The 18,927-nt window shown below is 38.2% G+C and overlaps 1 protein-coding gene across 1 annotated transcript in view; it reads right to left on the bottom strand.

Annotated features, from left to right (window-relative positions):
• Positions 1-18,388, bottom strand: part of LOC149821002 (Peptidyl-tRNA hydrolase II (PTH2) family protein) — a 67,791-nt gene extending 49,403 nt beyond the window's left edge. Inside the window, exons 1-5 of the mRNA XM_089982244.1 lie at positions 18,168-18,388; positions 17,805-18,064; positions 16,439-16,497; positions 14,567-14,626; positions 9,655-9,724 (exon numbers count right to left, since the gene is read on the bottom strand). Of these exons, the coding sequence (XP_089838370.1) occupies positions 9,655-9,724; positions 14,567-14,626; positions 16,439-16,497; positions 17,805-18,005 (390 nt within the window). The 5' untranslated portion in view covers positions 18,006-18,064; positions 18,168-18,388. The remainder of the gene's footprint in view (positions 1-9,654; positions 9,725-14,566; positions 14,627-16,438; positions 16,498-17,804; positions 18,065-18,167) is intronic.
• Between the last annotated feature and the right edge of the window lie 539 nt (positions 18,389-18,927).

Genomic DNA, 18,927 nt, shown 5'->3' on the forward strand with positions numbered 1-18,927 from the left:
ATCTTTGATCTTCTTCCTTATGGATTCTAAAATCAGCCCCGGATTTCTTTCTCAACTTGTTTCTCACAAATTAACTCATGATAACTACTTACTTTGGAAACGCCAAATTCTGCCGTTTATCCGAAGTCATGGTCTTTCCGGGCATCTGGATGGGGGATCACCCGCCCCACCTATGACTATTACGCAAGAGGTAACTGGTAATGATGGGAAGGTGAGTTGCATTGCTATTCCAAATCCTGCGTATGATGTTTGGTTTCAGAAGGACCAATCTGTGGTTGCCTATTTGACTGCCACGTTATCTGATCGTATATTACAAACTATCTCTGACCATTTTACTGCTGCAGAACTATGGAGACATCTTGCTCACTCTTATTCACAGGTTTCTGAATCACGTGCACTTCAACTGAAATGGCAGTTCCAATCTATGCGAAAGGGAACTAAGACCATTACTGAATTTCTAGGGGATATCAAAATTATCATTGATCAGTTGGCCGCTATTGGATATCCTGTTTCTGACAGAGATGTTGTTCAGCAGGTATTGGGAAGCCTTGGGCCCCAATATCGTATGTTTTGCACTGCATTACAGGTTGCCTCTACACTTCCATGCTTTGAGGATTTACAGGCCAAACTCCTACAGTATGAAGTTAGTTTGACTCAAGATCATCTTATTGATGATCCTCATCCTGTCATGTTTACATCTGGGTCTACCTCATTTCGTCCACCTGCTGCTCATATGGGCCGTGGAGGACTCCTTCCTACTCCTACTGCTCCACCTGCCACTAGAGGTACCCGTGTCCCTACTTGCTTCCATTGCAACAAGCGTGGCCATGTGAAAGCAGATTGTTGGCACAACCCACAGAATCGCAACAAGGCAGGGAGGCCAGGACCAAGAGCTGGACAGATGAATGTTAGACAGTTTCAGGGGCAGCCGCAGGGAAATTTTCGAGCACATCAGGGTACTGATCAGGGACAGAGTGCAGGGTTGCCACATGATGTGCAACAAATTCTGATGACTGCATTTAACAACATGAATTTGCGTCAGAATGATGATGGAGTTTGGTATATTGATTCTGGAGCAGCCGCACATGTTACTTCTGATGCAGGTAAACTTTCCAACATGGTTCCTTATATTGGCACTGGCACTATTGTCACGGGAGATGGTTCCCACCACCTTATTTCTCATACTGGAAATGCATCTCTCTCTTTGTCACAATCTACACTACCATTAAAAAATGTCTTACTCACTCCTGCCATTGAGAAAAACATTTTATCTGTTTCTAAATTGGTTGATGAAACAAATTCATCCATGGAATTTACTCCGTCTTCTGTTTGTCTTAAGGACCTTCGAACCAAGAAGATGCTCGCTAAGGGTGAACGACGCGAAAACATGTACGTCTTCGAAGCAGCCCCCGGGACTTTGAAGACGTCATCTACCGTGTCTCCATCTTTTCCTGCTTATTTGAGTCAGTCTTCTTCTGTTATGCAATGTAATAAGCTAGTTTCTTGGCATCGTCGGTTAGGTCATTGTAGTCAAGGGTTCCTTGACAAATTGTCTTCTCAGGGTTTTATTCCCAAAGTCAAATTAGATCATAAGTGTCCTAGTTGTAATGTCTGCAAGAGTCATGTACTTCCCTTTCAAAGTATCAATAAAAGAGCTTCCAAGCCATTTGAAATTATTCACTCTGATGTTTGGGGCCCAGCTCCTGTTTCATCTCTATCTGGCTCTCGTTATTATGTGTTATTTCTTGACTCTTTCACTCGTTACACTTGGATTTACTTTATGAAATCTAAATCTGAAGTGTTCAAACTTTTCAAACAATTCCATGCTCTTGTTCAGAACCTTTTCAATTCAAATATCACTTATTTCCAGTGTGATGGTGGTGGAGAATACATATCTCATGATTTTAGTGAATATTTAAAGGACCATGGCATCACACGTAACTCCTCTTGTCCTTACACTCCACAACAGAATGGAGTAGCAGAACGTAAGCATCGGCATATTGTTGAAACCGCGTTAAGTATGATGCACAATATTGATATTTCTTTCTCTCTTTGGACTGAGGTCTTTCACACTGCAGTGCATATCATTAACAGGTTGCCTATGGAATTATTAGGAGATCAGTCTCCTTATTATTTGTTTCACGGTTCTCACCCTTCTTATGATGATTTGCATGCTTTCGGATGCATTTGTTATGTCCATGTGGATCATTCTTTACGTAACAAGTTTCAGGACAGAGCAGTTCAGTGCAGATTTCTGGGATATGCCGATGGGTATAAAGGATATAGATGTTATGATCCTATTTTGGGTAAGATTAAGGTGTCTAGAAATGTTGTTTTTGATGATGACCATTTCAGCACTTGTGATACTTCTCAGGTATATGAGCAAACTACTTATGATCCATGGCTTTGTGATACTTTGCTATATGACTCTATCAGAGATCCTGTTGTTGATGAACCAATTCAGTTTGAAGCAGACAACTCCATCATCCAGGATGCACCTTCACGGTTTTCAGGTTTGGTTTATGTTCGTCGAGGAGCCCCTTCAACTCCATCTCACGAGGCTCCCCCTCTTCGACGATCCACACGTGAAAGGCATCCTATCCATCGTTGGGTTAGTTACAACAATTTTTCTCTTGACTTTCAGTTGTTTCTAACCAATGTGGCCAAAGAGAAAGAGCCGTCTACTTTCCATCAGGCAGCCCATTCTCGAGCTTGGGTTGAAGCTATGAACGAAGAAATGGCAGCACTTCATGAATGTCATACATGGGATATTGTTCCTCGAGCTGTTGATAGAAATGTTGTTGGTTCCAAATGGGTTTACAAGATCAAGCGTAAACCAGATGGTAGCATTGAAAGATATAAAGCTCGCCTTGTTGCACGCGGATTCACACAACAATATGGGCAAGATTATGAGGAAACTTTTAGCCCTGTTGTCAAAATTGGCACCATTCGTGTGATCCTCACTTTGGCACTTCAGCATGGTTGGTCTCTTAGCCAGTTGGATGTCAAGAATGCGTTCCTACATGGGGACTTGAAGGAAGAGGTGTATATGGAGCAACCTCCTGGATATAGTGAACATGATGCGGCTACATGGGTTTGTAAATTGAGAAGGTCTCTTTATGGTTTAAAACAGGCATCTCGGTCTTGGTTTGAGAGTTTCTCCATGGAAATTCAGCAGCATGGCTTTTCTAAGAGTATACTTGATCATTCTTTATTTATGTATAAGAATGATCATGTTACTACTTGGGTTCTTATATATGTTGATGACATCATTATCACCGGGAGTGATGATGCACATATTGCCTTGGTCAAGTCTTTACTCATGGCCAAATTCAAGATGAAGGACTTAGGCCCATTGCGATACTTCTTGGGAGTTGAAGTCGATAGACAAGATGATCGACTCACTCTAAGTCAACACAAGTATACTCTTGACATTCTTCACACCACTGGTATGATTAATTGTAAACCTCTCAGCACCCCATCTGTCTTAAATCATAAGTTTAGTGCAAAAGAAGGCCAATTATATCATGATTCCACTTTATATCGCCGCATTGTTGGTATGTTGCAATATCTTACATTTACAAGACCTGACATTGCTTATGCTGTAAATCAAGCATCTCAGTTTATGCATGCTCCCACTGATTGTCATATGGAATGTATTAAGTGTATTCTCAGATATCTGAAAGGGACTATTGGAGATGGATTGCTCTATCACAAAGATGAAAGCTTCACTACAGGACACCGTTTACTTACATATTGTGATGCAGATTGGGGTGGGGACCCTGATGAGCGTAGGTCGGTTTCAGGATATTGTGTTTTTATTGGCCCAAATATTGTCACTTGGAGTAGTAAGAAACAAAAGGCCATTGCTAAATCCAGCACTGAGGCAGAGTACAGGGCAATGGCAGCAAGGACAGCTGATGTCACTTGGGTACGGCATCTTCTTCAAGAGTTGAATGAACCTATCTCTTCCTCTCTGCTTTTATGTGATAATCAAAGTGCCATTAATATTTCTTTTAACCCTATTCATCATTGTCGCACGAAGCACATTGAGATTGATCAGCATTTTGTTAGACAAAAGATTGAAACAGAAGAAATTGAGGCTTCGTATGTCAGATCAGAAGACCAAGTAGCAGACATCTTCACCAAAGGATTGGTTAGTCATCAATTTTGGTTACTTAAGGGCAAGTTGAGCATGATTGAAGATCATCCTCAACTTGAGGGAGGCTGTTAAATATGTATATGTAAATGAATATATTTCTGTACTGTATTTTACCACTTGTACAGCATACTGTACTGTATTGTACTACTGTACTGTATTGTACAGCATACTGTACTGTATTGTACTGTATTGTACAGCATACTGTACTGTATTGTACTATTGTACTGTATTGTACCACTCGTACAACATATAAATATCAATGGAAAGGGGAGAAGACATCATTGCCGCCCAACATTTTTTTCTCTCTTCCCTCTTACCTCTCTCTCTATCTCTTGCTACGATAGTAAGGTGACTCCCACATCTGATTTCTCACAACTACTGAAGCTTGGATATACAAGGGTGACCAAATCTTTGGTGTAAAAGATCCAAGGCTACTTTTTGAACATTGCAGCATAATGTTTTCTTGGGTAATTCCAAAAAATCCATCTAATATAAGCCTCCTTCTCTATGGCCTTCCCCAATCAGCTTCTCTGACTGGTGATCCTGTACTTGACAATCATGAGAAGAGAAAGAAACATTACACCCATGATCAGTTAATTGAGAAACAGATAAGAGATTTAGATTAAGTTTGGGGATATATCTAATCTTTGGAACACAAAATCCTTTTGAGTTTTGAGAGTTATTTTCGAAATTTCCTATTCCTTTTATCTCAAAGGATGTTCCATCCGCAGTAAAAACACTCGATCCACTTGAGTCATAACAATGCGACACTAATTTTAAATTTGGTGTCATGTGAAAAGAAGCACCAGAGTCAAGAAGCCATAGGGGTTTACCTGGATCGGAGGTGCCAACAGAAGAGATCGCAACTCCAGTTGAGGGAGAAGTTCCTTTAAGAAGAGGTTGTAGAGCCTCCACCAACTGAGACAGGGACATGTTTCCAATGGATGTCTCATTTGATTATTTTGATTCAACAACAGCTACCTTCTTCTCATAAGATTTTTTCAACTTTGGACAATAAGTTTTAACATGTCCGGGTTCATGACAGTAATAACAAATAACTTTTCTCCTTTCAAAATCGCCTCCTTGCCTTTCATTGTTTATTCTCCCAATATGTGGAGGTTTGTATGTGCGAATGTGATTACCTGGTCTAGATACAGCTAAAACTGTATCATCATCGCTTTTGTCGACTCGTTTCTTGAGTCTATTTTCTTTCATACTTAGCTCTTCAATGGTATTTTCAATAGAGGGAATATTTCGCCGATGTAGAAGAGCGGACTTGGTTGATTCAAATTCGGGTCTCAACCCATTTATAAATTGGAAAAAATGCTTCGCATTTACTTGATTTTGGCGAAGCTCAATGTCTTGTGGACAATGCCACTTTGGTTCAAGAAGAGTCAACTCTTTCCATAGTTCGGATAAGCTATTGTAGTATTCTCTAATACTTCTCTCTCCTTGAACCATATTCCGAACCTTTTCTTGTAAGTTACATATATGAGCAATATCTTTAAGAGAATTCATTCTCTTAAGATATTCCCACGCATCATTAGCATGTTCAAATTTTGCGAGACTTGAACACTTCTTTATGTCTACACTAGAAATTAGCCAAGACATGATCTTGGCGTGACCCATTCTCCATTCTTTCCATTCCTTTTCATATGTGGAGATGGCCTTAGTTTTTTCCACCTCCGAAAGAGGTACTTCTCTTCCACCTTCTTCTTTAGTGAGCGTTAGTTTAGGTTCCTTATCGGTTCCATCAACTAAGCCCCATAGACCCTTTCCCCAAATAAGATGCTTCATGATTGAAGCCCATGTTACATAGTTTCAATCGTTGAGTTTTATGGACGTAATGGTGACATTATCATTGTCATTCATTTTACAAGCTTGGGAATGAGAGGGGAAGAAGAAAAGCAAGTGGGAAGAGGAATATTTTAACCACAAAGATCGAAAATAAGTAGCCTTCCACGCCCTTCAAGGCTACACACGAGCACTCCTTCAAAGAGACTTCACTTTCTTGAAGAGTAGTTGCATGGCACGCTTCCCAATACACGTCCACCGACCTTGCTCTGATACCATGTAAGAAAGTGAAAAATACGCTACAACAAATGTCTCTCAACAAGTTCTCACAAATACATCATAAGAACCACAAAGGTTCACAAAGAGAACTTAAGAATACACACAACCCGAAACGGGTATAAAAATGAAAAATAAACAATTTTATTGATTTGAGATAAAAACCCAAAACAAGAGTAAGTATTTACAAGGGGAATAGCCCCATATTTATAGAGAGGTAGAGAGAAGCCTTAAGAGAGCTGTTGGACTCTCCAACGGCTCTAATAGAGCTGTTGGGGAGTCCAACAGCTCTTTTTGGATTTACCTTTTTGACGTCAAAAAGGTACCTTTTTGACGTCAAAAATGTACCTTTTTTACTAGTCAAAAAGGTAAAGGCCAAATCAGTCCAATGATGGACTGGTTTGGCTAATTCTAGTTGTATTTTAACTAGAATTAATTAAACGAAAAATCCTAACTAGAAAGGAGATAAAACATGACATGTCTATGAGATTACATATGAGATGTTATATGAGATTACATATTTTAACAACCAAGATGTGATAGTCAAATCCAAGACCATTCAACGCCTCTTAAACTTTCTCTTTGTCAGGAATTACACAACCCACCATGGCTAATTGGTCTATGATGCACTTGACTTTGTTCATGTATACTGTAACCAATAAATTCTCTTTCTTCAAGAGCTGAAACTCTCTCTTTAAATGTAGTTCTTTAGCTGAACATTCATCTGGAATAGCCACTAATACCTCTTGAGAGAGTGTAGAGGTATTGTAAGCCACAATCGCCTGATCTTTTCTTTTCCATGTTGCAAACTCTGGATTGTGAACTAGTTTATTAGAAACCTCCCCTTTATCGTCTCGTTTTTCCTGCAGGACAAACTCTGGTGGTGCATGATTCATTCCATCGAGGTATCCAGAGAGATCCAAACTACGAATAAAAGGCAAAAATTGCCTCTTCCAGGTGAAGTAATTCGAGTTATTCAATTTCTCAGAAATGAGTTAACCAAGAAAACTGGACGGGAGCGAAGGGGGATCCATGAGAAATGATAAACACGGATTGACTCAATAAAAGGAATCCAAGGAAACAATAATAAGCAGGGAAGCCTTTGTTCAGTTGTGCAGCGAACCAACAACTGTCTGGTACCCTTTTTTTTTTGCACGGACAGTCTGATGGTAGTCAGTCAGAAATAATCTGTGAAAACTTGATTTGAGAAATTTTTGATCTGATCTAAAATTTTGTTGATACAGAAACAAACCTTTGAACTCTAGGAGTCACACGTGAAAGCAGAATTTTTTTTTTTTGGAAAAATGATTTGTTCTAATCTAGTGTGAAATTATCAGATCTGAAATTTAAGAAACGAATAGAAGAATGATCGCGATTTAGAAAATCAGGATATGAAAATAGGAGCCACACACGAGAAAGAAAACTTGATTTTTCGTAACCTAACCAGATCTAAATTGATTTGTCTTGAAACGATAAGATCTGATCTGGAATGATCGAATCCAACGTTAGGGAAAAGAGAGAAGATGATAGAAGAAACTGGGTGATTAAACAAAAAGAGAAATCTGATCTGACACGATCAGATTTAAATTGACGTTGAGGAGAGACAAGATGATCAAACGAGAAAGAAAATTTTTGATCAAATTGATTTTCAGGAAATAAAGGGAAAAGAAACTGGTTTAGAATCAAAGGAAGAAATGAGAGAAAACCCGACATGATCGATGGACCTCAAGTTGGCTCTGATACCATGTGAGAAATCACACACCTTGGTTGGTCAGTTGTACTGCAGAAGATGAGAGGAGAGAGTGGCGACAATGGGTAACCTTTTTCTTCATCAGAGAATCGTGCCCTATATTCCTTCATATATATTTAATACATATTGGATCGGGTCTGTGATCCTTCAGTCCAGACCCGAGATGGATATACAGAGATACGGGCCCAGATCTAAAGTCGTATGAACATATACTATCTTAATATTATCTTAGAATGTGAGAGGCTTGGGTAGATCCAGGGCAGAAAAGAGATTTATGACATTTATGATTAGGAACAGAGTTACCGGAAGCGCCTAGGGTAATGGGGAAGTGCGCTTCCCCGATACGCGCTTCGGAAGCGCGAAACATCGCGCTTCCGAAACGCGTAGGGAAGCGTCCCCCTTTTTTGGGAAGCGCGCTTCCCCCTCGCTTCCCCATTTTTTTCATTTTTTCACTTCCCCTCGCTTCCTAGGTCGCTTCCGGTTCGCTTCTGAGACGGTTTGTAATTTTCTTCTAAGTGGTCCCACGCTTCCCCGCTTCCTACATTTTTGAAAGTGCCTCGCTTCCCGCTCCCGCTTCCTCAACTGGCAACTCTGATTAGGAATCAAATTGATTTGGCCTTTTTTTTAGAGTGTAAACTCTCAGTTGGTGCAGCTCAGAATTCTCACAGGAACATGAATATGAAAATTTTTAGCGTAAATGGATCCCCAAAAAGTGTAACTACATAGCCTGTTAACTCACGAAGATGGGGGTTCTGGGAATGAATAGGGTTTGGAAGGATAAACCACCTGATTGGTTTTTCTCAGACATGTTTTCTAAAGTGTAATCAGTTCTTTGTAATCTGGTAGGGGTCTGCCTAACCTCAGCTTGTCAATCCAAAAAAAAAGAGTGCGCTCATGATACAACTTTAACCCATAAACAGGTTCTTGTCTTTATTCAAAAATATGATTAAGACTATTTAATTGCACATGATGCTGGAAATACAAGATGCCAGAAAAAGGCTATTTTTTCTTAATTTTGTCAACACTAATATTTCCATGTTTGTATCTTCTAATTTTGGATAGGGTAGTTTGCTTGTAAAAGCATGTATTCATTATGAGGAATAAGAATTACCAACAAAGAAGCTAGTTTTAGAACAAGGCAAGTCTTTATCCTTCTTTTCTTTCAGAGATTCAAAGTGTCTGACATAGAAACAATGAGCCTATGTTTTTTTTGGGGTTTTTTTTTCTAATTTTCCTTCATCAATTCACCATTTCTCTGCATTAGCTCCCTTCTTTAATAAAAGACCTAGACATCACACAGTTTTGTATTTTCCTTCTCTTACCATACAGGAAAGAAAGAAAGATACAATGCTTTTTTTACAATAACAAAAGTCTCATGCAAGTTGGGAACTGTCAAATCTCTCTCACTAATAAATGTCATATTGTCAAATTACTAAAAAAATGTCATTTTTATAGTTTGACACTGAGAAATAGTAGCGAAAAAAGCTAAAGTTTCTATCAGGAATGCTAAAGAAATTAATTAAACCTTCTAGTTTCCTTGGGATTCATGCATCTTAAGCTCAACTGTTGAAACTTGAAACTCTACTAGGCGATAACGAGAAATCTGCTAAACAACACGCTAAAAGGTTACAAGATCACATATAAGCACTTTAGGACAGCAGGACTGACATACCTGCAGAACCAAGAGTTCTGCCTCACCTTCAACTTTCAAAACCACCTTAACTTGCCCACACATCTCCCATCTGCAATAAACCAAATCCACAGTTTGAAAGTTAATGTATCAGTAAATGATGATTTAATTGATGCAAAAAGGGAGAGAGAGAGAACTTAAGTTCAATATCATGATATCAGCAAATATCTAAAATGATGAATTCATGGTAAGGTAAATTTACTATTTACTTTCCCTTTGTCACATCATGCTTGTTAGTCTTGTTTATAATGAAATCAAACAAAAGAAAACAAATTAAATTAGGACTAATTCTTTGAAATAAGATTTTTTCTAATCATTGTATCTTGCAAGAATAGAAACTTAGGCAAGTGCTTGAAAATATGTATAAAAAGAGCATATTTCATTTAGTTTCTTCATGCCTACTATAGCTAGTTATTTTGGTTGTTTACTGACTGCTTCAACTATAACCCCAGCTTTATTGATTGGTCTAAGAAAAATATGACTGCTAAATTCATTGGCCAATATATTACCAAAAAATTGAAAACTGAGTTCAAGGTTTTTGAAATTTCCAAACACATTAATGGTAAAACTATTGGAGGTTGATCATCTATGTATTGAAATAACCCAATCCCTTGTTAGTAAGCTTGCACAGAAATTATCCACTAATGTGGGTAAAGCTAAAGCAACAGTAGCATTTATATCATCACAGGTGTAACTAATTACCCATGAGGCAATTGTATGATTCTCCAAGGCAAAAGAGAACCCAACCACTTAGAAAGGAAAACTAGATAAGAATAGAGTTCCAACAAAAGGATGGTTCATATCATCCCACTGCTCGTGTTAAGAGAATTATTGCTAGTAGCCTTCAACCATTGTTTGTTACCTTATACATTTCATAATTTCGAGATTAAAAGAAATCTGAAGTCTATGTTCTAGCCAAACTAATGTTTATATTGTTTTCACACATTTTTTGTGTTTCTTAGAGATCTTTTTACAGAAAAGACATTTGTTGAAATGGTGATACCTCTATATCATCAAAGAAGCTTTAAATGTGTCCAAGTCATAAAGCTCGAATTTTAATTATCCTCCTAATCACATTCCTTAAATGACGCTTAATCAATCCAAAGCTTGCACACTGTCGGATGACACTTCTAAAGTTTTTATCTTCTAATGGTATACTGATAAATTTCATAAAGACGAGAAACCAGATAGTTATTATTGATGTTTAAGCTGTCAAATTTGTAAGAAGCGTGAACTTCTATTCCAAACTCAAAATAAAAGAGTTTATTTTCCTTTTAAAATTCTAATTCAGATGTTTAGGACCTACACCTCAGGATTATTTCTCTTCTTCTCGTTATTATATTATTTATCCATTAACTACAATACATTTACTTGGATATATTTATGCTATGATATATTTCTTGTCTCCATTCCCTTGTCCAAAACTCCTAATAGCATTGGGAACTTTGAATGTGATGGTGGAGGTGATTATGTATCAGCATATAATTTAGAAAATTACCTCTATCATCATAAAGTCTTATCCACATACCAAGGTCAAAAATGTTGTTGCCACAAGAAAACACTAACACATTGTGGAGAATGGATTGCCATCATAATTGGTGCACCATTTGAGTTGTGGACTAAGGGCTGTCATAATACCAGTCATACAATGAATATGTTTCCAACAAACTGTTGAGTGACAAGTCCCCTCATTACATGTTACAAGCAAAATACCTCCCTTATGAAGATCAGAACATAGTCACAGATCTCGTTATCAGGATTTTCTCAGCAAAGGAAAACCTTGCAATAAATTTTAAAAAATTACTTTTCTTGGGAAAATCTGGAGACAATATCTGTGTATTTAATTTTTAAGAACATAGAAGCATAGTCACTTGTATCATTAAAGGCAATTTCTCGGCGAGGGTATTTCTCGTAGAGATTTTCAAAAGTTGATAAATCTCGGGAGTTTAAAAAATTCTTCCAAGTAACAAAGTTGGAAGCAAAATAAATGGTAACAACATAGACCAGCACTTCATGAGGGAAAAGATAAAACATAGAGAGCTCAAAGCACGACCTAGCAAATGAGGCAGAACCCCCTTGTTTGGGTTTTTTTCTCACATCTAACAACATAGATGTGATCTACAGGTTTTGTTTACTGGGAACCGGCTTTTGGATCGCCGGAATCTGATTTGTATGCAAGTCCTTCTGGTGATCCAAAAATCAATGGCTGTGAAGGCATCAATTTTTTCCGACTCATAAAAACATATTTTTTCATTGAAAAACATGATTCAAGAGTCGATTACTACTAAATCGAGCAAGCTGAACACATCCATGAGGTTAGATTGTGTCAAAACAACTTGCACCATGAGATTAAAGCTAGATTGTAGGTACAATCACTTGAAACAGACATAAACCATATATAGATATAAGCAGGCTTTAGGGCACCTGGTTTTGGCCCCCACCCCCTTTTTCCCACTGCTGAACCTCTCTCTGATGAGGCGAGGCAAGGTGCTCTCTCTCTCTCTCATATTTTCATAACTTGAAGGCCAGGTGTTACGAAGCAGACCTAGGTCTGCTTTGACCCCGGTCTATTCAGACCTGGGTCAAAGCAGATCTGTGACTTGCTTATGTCTAAGTTCAGAGCTGGGTCAGCTCCAACCAAGGTCTGATTTAGACCTGGTCTAGTTGGGTCCAGCTGGTTGGACCCAGATTGGAACCAAGTCTGAATCCAATCAGACCAGAACCATATTCATATACATACATACATACATATATATGTATATGAGAAAATATATGGTGGTTTTGTACCATGATATCATACGGTGGTACACACTCTACTTTGCAGAGATTTAGCTACCAAAGTGTAAATCCAACCATACATATGTGTTTAACATGATTTATTTAGTATATTAAAAGGTTTTATCATGTTTAATACACCATAAGATTCTATTTTGTGTAATAGTGAAAATCAATGGCTCACAATTCATGAAAATAAAGGTGGTTTGAAAATGGTATAAAACATCATATCTGAGTCAACTTTAACACATGAAAATAATAAATAGAATATGCTAAACATGATCAAATGGTTAGATTTTGCTTTTGGAGCTTAGATCTTTGTAAATCAAGTGTCCACAACAAGCTCTGGTGGTACAGTACCAGCATAAAAGCGCAATATATATATATATATATATATATATATATATATATATATATATATATATATATATATATTCGAAATTGCCATGTGACACCCTTCATGCCCATAGGTCATTAGATGCCACATAAAAGTGACTAGTTCGATAGCACTAGCCATGTTGATATCTTACCCCCAAAGGTTAAGGATTCCAGCCTATGTCACAGGGACTCGGCAAACCGGGTGCCGCACCCGCGTCGATGTGACGCGACACGGGTGTGGCACCCGGTGCGGTCAACCCAACCCTGGGTGCGTTGACCGCACCCAGGGTCATTTGTGTCTAATTTTTTTATTAAAAAAAATCTTCTGGGGGCGCTGCCCCTCAAAGACCCCGCCCGCTGACCGCGCAACGGGACCCGCATCAGGGGGGAGCCCCAGACCCCCCTTTCTGCAAGGACAAAAGCTCTGAATCAGGCTCCACAACTCATCAGCTCGACCCCTCCCCTGCACAAATTATATATATATATATATATATATGTATATATATATATATATATATATAATTTTTTTTGCCGCACCCAAGTTTTTTGAAAGTGCCGCACCCCCGCACCCATGTGACATAGATTCCAGCCTATATTTCTTCCCTGATGCATTCAGCAACGGATACCTAGAAAGTAGAAACCATTTTAAAGCACCAAATTTTTATGTGCTCACTTCCAGTGGTATTAGTACACAGTGAGATATATTAATGTGTCAGCCTTTTCAGAATCAGAAAAGAGAAAGAGAAGAAGGGAGCATTTCATAGCATCAAAAGTTTCTCCCTTTGTATGGGCCAACACACCCCGTCAAACAGGGAAGAAAAACCTCCCTGCTTTTTGCATTAATGGGAGGTCTTTCTTCCCGGTTTTCCCCCATATAAAGTTATCTCTGGAGATAACTTTATCTCCAGCATCAAACACGCCCTAAGTATTAGTGTTAGAAGCTGTTTACATATTATGTTCTAGTTAGAGAAGAGTTATGACCACATGAATGCCCTTGTGTTTGTTTACCCTTTGTAATTGCAAGTCGATGCATGTATTCTTCAACATTTTCGGAGAATATTCTTTATTATTATAAAATTTCAACCTACAATCAGAGTTCAACATATTCTTCTTTTCACAAAATTGTGTTCAACTAAACTTTGGCCATGACAGTACTAGGAGCACAAATGGATCAGATACAGGCTGAATCATGCCAGACCCGAGTCCATGTCCAAAATACAAAAAGTCGATCTGAATCCATCTCCAGATTTGAAGCTTATCCAATCAGGTAGATTGGGTCTGAACCCAAGATATATGTGGTCATACTTTATCCAGTAAAAAAGATTAAAACAAGATTTATATGTAAAAAATGCATAGGATCTGATTTGGATCTGGATCCAAATTAGATCCGACTTAATATACTAACCCAAATCTAATCTGAAGTCAAAATAAATCCAATTCAAATGCACATTCAAATCTCTCTAAGGATTTGTATAACATGGTATACTCAGATTGGGTATCCAACTATATCCACTGCATTTGCACCTGACACATTCATCAAATAATTTTTTAAATAAACAAGTTAGGTGCAAACAAAAACTAACACTTGATAATTTCAACATTTAATGCTAAATGGGACATTAAGCATCAAGCTGTGTTTCCCAATGAAGTCTCTAAAGAGAATGAGCAAGAATGGAAAATAAAAATAAGCCCAACCAAATCACCACATAACAGTTTTGAGAATACGGATGAGAGAGAATACCTTTCTAATGCCTTTGGTGCCCTATATATGAGCTTCTTATAAAGTCCTAGAGTTGCATGGCTACACATACAAAAAGAAGAAAATATGACTTGATCAATGCAATATTTCCTTTCCAAAATCAGGAGGAAATAGTCATCATAGAGCACATTCAAAGCATGTATGGAAGAAACAGGAAAATAAAACACAAGTTTATCATTCTAACATGATCATGTACCAATTGGCTTGATATGTTACCCATTAGTCATCTTGTGAAAAACACCTAAGACAATTGTAACCATCCAAGAAATAGGCACAGCAAATCTTCCACACACAAACAAAAGAAGTTGGGCTTTTTTTCCTTTTGGAAGTAACTAAAAGAAACATACTTAGCACAAACAACTTGGGAATCACGCCATAAAATGAAGCAAGTAGCTTCAACTAACCATAGAGTCTTTAGAACAATACATATTTTTGTCTTAGATATAATATGCATTATGTTAGGGCATAACTGGATCATTTATTCATGATATGGAAAGAGGTTAGCAGTTCAAAATAGAGTAGCACGGTATCCACATAAGGTTGAGTCATATCTGGGACTCCACTAAAATGTCAGACTTGACTAAAATATTTGTGCTTAAAGTAAACATAAAGAATAGAAAAGAGATAATCCAAACACTAGCCTATTTTCCAGATCTGTGCACTGATATAATTATGAGGATAGATTTTTTCAAATTTAATTTAGAGTATATCAGGTTGGCAGAGTTGATTATACATGTAAATGCATTTCTTAGTAGGGATGGCAGTGGGGCAGGGCGGGGCGGGGCGGGGACAAGGTCTCCACCCCCGCCATGCCTCAAGATTTTATCCTCCACCCCCGCCCCGCCTCCCTGGCGGGGATGGATTTTATCCTCCACCCCCGCCTTCATCCCCGTTTCATGTCCTCCATCCCCGGTTCAAACGGGGATGAGGCGGGGCGGGGCGGGGATATTGCGGGGAAAAGTGGTCGGGGCGGGGATGAGGCGGGGATCGTGGCAGGGACGGGGCAGGGCGGAGAAAAGTGCACGTCCATCCCTGCCTCCACCCCCGGACGGGGATGGATTTTAACCTTCGTCCCCGCCTCCATCCCCGTTTCATACCCTTCATCCCCGGTCCAAACGGGGCGAGGCGGGGCGGGGCCCCGCTTTCCCCCGGTCCACTGCCATCCCTATTTCTTAGCACCAAGTGCTTGGATCATTAGTGGGACCCAGAGCTAATCCCTAACTAAACAATAGAAATATTTATGCTATAATGCTTTTCAAAGCATACCAGAAAGTATGCACCTGCAAAACTTTGTATACAAACATACTGGCAAAATCACTGTCCAGAAGGCTTTTAGGCTTCCTGAAATTTATAACTTAATGTTTTTACCAAATTTACCTAGTGGTGTATTTAGGTAAATCAACTTTCTGGATTCCTTAACAAAAACTAGTTTTTACTATATAAAAATAAAAATAAAAAATAATAAAAATAAAAAAATAACGTATGTCGAATACAGATATGTGTGTGTGTGTGTGATGTATTTATGCATGAGAGAGAGATGAAAGAAGTTAATACATTTCTACAGCATTGTATCATAGCATATTAGAAAAAATGTTCACATGTAAAATAAATTAAAAAACGGATAGCTAATGAAGGAAGCAAAATACTGAATAAATTGAAAGTTGATGGATTTTGTTGAATCATGAAAATAATTAGTTCATCAAATAACAACAATGTTCAATTTATTTGAAAGATAACTGATGCAGAAGGAAAGAATTTGAAAGCAAAAAAGGCATGGCATAAAAAATATATTTTCAATTTATTAGAATGTTGCAACAGAATTACGTGAACGAGTGTGATCAAGTATTACATTACCTGCATTGAGCAGCAATCTTCCCTTTCCCCATCTTCAAGTCATTTCTTACAACCAAGACCTGTGGAATAGTCAAATGCACCATATCATTAGCTGCAACACAACATTAAGTGATAAGAACGGGAAGAACAAGCAAGAGAACAGAGAAAAATTATCACACATCCAAGGGGATTACCTCAAGGAAATTACCCAATAAGATTAACTCCCTGACTTCCGATCAGCATGATCTACATATTTATTCTCTCCCCAAAAGCCAGATATCTGGTCATTTGGATAAGCCTTATTCCCTACTTCCTATTGCAGAATTTACCCTTGTAAAACAGGCTAATGAACTGTAAAAAATTAAACGTATCTACACTTCAACTACTGCACGTATCATTAAGGGTGTGTTTAGGTTCATAATCACCTAATATTGCAAAATTTTGACTTATTACATATTCTAACATTAAAAAAAAGGGTCAAGATATGTGCATCTATGTTTATACGAGTCTACTTGTACAGACAAAACATACACAAATGTGTGTTGTGCGTGTGTGTTGTGTGCAGAGAGGGAGAGAGAGAGAGATGTCCCAGAAACCTTGAAAATTTATGCGTAGCATTTGGTACTATCAATAGTACCTATTTCCTAGCAAAGCCAATCAACTCTACAACAGTCCACTAAATAACACATATATCAGACCCAAAAAATATCATTTTCATAGTTCATTTAGTGACATATGCGTTTCAGATTATATGATTTTGATGTTTACTTATGTTTGTCAATAATTTTAACAATTCGTTGCCCATATAGAACCACAATTTCATGATCGAAAAAATTGCTTTTTACATCAGAAATAGCTACATCCAAAATGTCTCCAAATAAATTAACCATCATAAAACATATTTATAGGGTCCAATTCACTAGATAACATTTGCATTTATGGATTTTTTACTAGATAGTATGGCATCATATATAGTAGCAGATATAAAATACATGTGACTTGGAACTCCATCAATTTTTTAATCCCAGGACACTTAATTCCCAAACCTGGGTGTTTGACAATGATGCAGGATTCAAATCCCTGCGTATTTGGTAGAAGCTTAAATCACATAATTTCATCATCTCGGCAGATTTTTTTTTCTGGCAATCAAACTCCATGCAGTGAATGGAATTCCAATCCCCGATATCACAAAATTTCAGACAATCCAATGATATGAAGAATGTAAAAATGATAAGTAACAACCATTCAGAATGTACACTGGGGAGGAAGTGGTAAAGCCAAAGCAAATTCTAGACGATCTCATAAGATTATAAATCGGGAAGTTTTTGCTGCTTTCGGAGGGAAACGGGACACCAATTACAGAAAAGCCCCAAAGAACAAAGCCCACCATTTTAAAATCTTCCAAGATAGCCGCTAGCTGCTCGATCTCATGGGGTTGAACCTTCTTCCGACGCGACTCTGCCACCCCATTCGCCGGAGAAGCAGGAGGGGTGGTGACTCTCCGCCGTTTACCGATGAGATAGTGCACGAGAACGAGGCACCCTGCTCCGAACAGAGTGAGCGCGCCGCTCAACCAAGCGTCGCACATCGACTCCTACTGCCCCTTCTTCTCCAATTGGGTTCTCGAAGGCGAAGTTTTCGTCAACACTGCAAATTGCAAAACAAAGGCAACTTTTCAGTTTCGTAATACGCATCAAAATGATCGAAGAGGAGGATTAAGGTTTTGTGAGGGCGTATCCGATGGGCTTACTCCGATAAAAGAGTTGGGTGGAGGATCTCTCAGGCGAGCGTTTGAACGGGCTTCCCGCTTCGATCGTAGCGTGGCCCCATTGGATTGGATCTGAGGCTTCCTAGGTAGTGAGCGATCCCTTGGGGGAATCCAAGGGAGGAAGGAAACCCTAGAAGGCAGGGATCAAAGAGGCCCCCTTCTTCCCGTTTTCCTCTCCCTTTTGTCTCTCCCCAGTTTTGTATGACTTACGGATTAGGTCTTGGATCTCATCCTAGTCTAGAAATCCAATTACCGAGTAAATCTCGAAAAATCTAGGCACATATAGATATAAATTATAAAGTACAGAATTTTTATAAAAAAATAAAATTTATATAGATAGATATAAATTATAAAGTACGGATTTTTTATAAAAAAATAAAATTTATATAGATAGATATAAATTATAAAGTATGGAATTTGAATAAAAAAAAAAATTTATGTAGCAGAAAGTTAACCATTATTGTTAAAATCGGTTCACTGGGTGAATCTGTTTCTTAAAACAAAAAAGGAAAAAGAAAATATCGGATCGATCTTTTACCATTAAAAAAACAAAAAATAATAATTTTTTTAAGCTCTTAAAAATATTTAAAAAACCGAATAGAAACGACCTTGAATTGGCCCCATTTTTAAATGAGCACGCACACTACACTAAACGGCCAATGTTGTTTTGGATGCCGTTCATCCATGCGATGAACGGCAGCCAAAACACCATAGATGGATAGGTCGTTACTTGGATGAGTCC

This window comes from Nuphar pumila, chromosome 12 (assembly GCF_984573655.1).
Source record: "Nuphar pumila chromosome 12, dmNupPumi1.hap1.1, whole genome shotgun sequence".
NCBI lineage: Eukaryota > Viridiplantae > Streptophyta > Magnoliopsida > Nymphaeales > Nymphaeaceae > Nuphar > Nuphar pumila.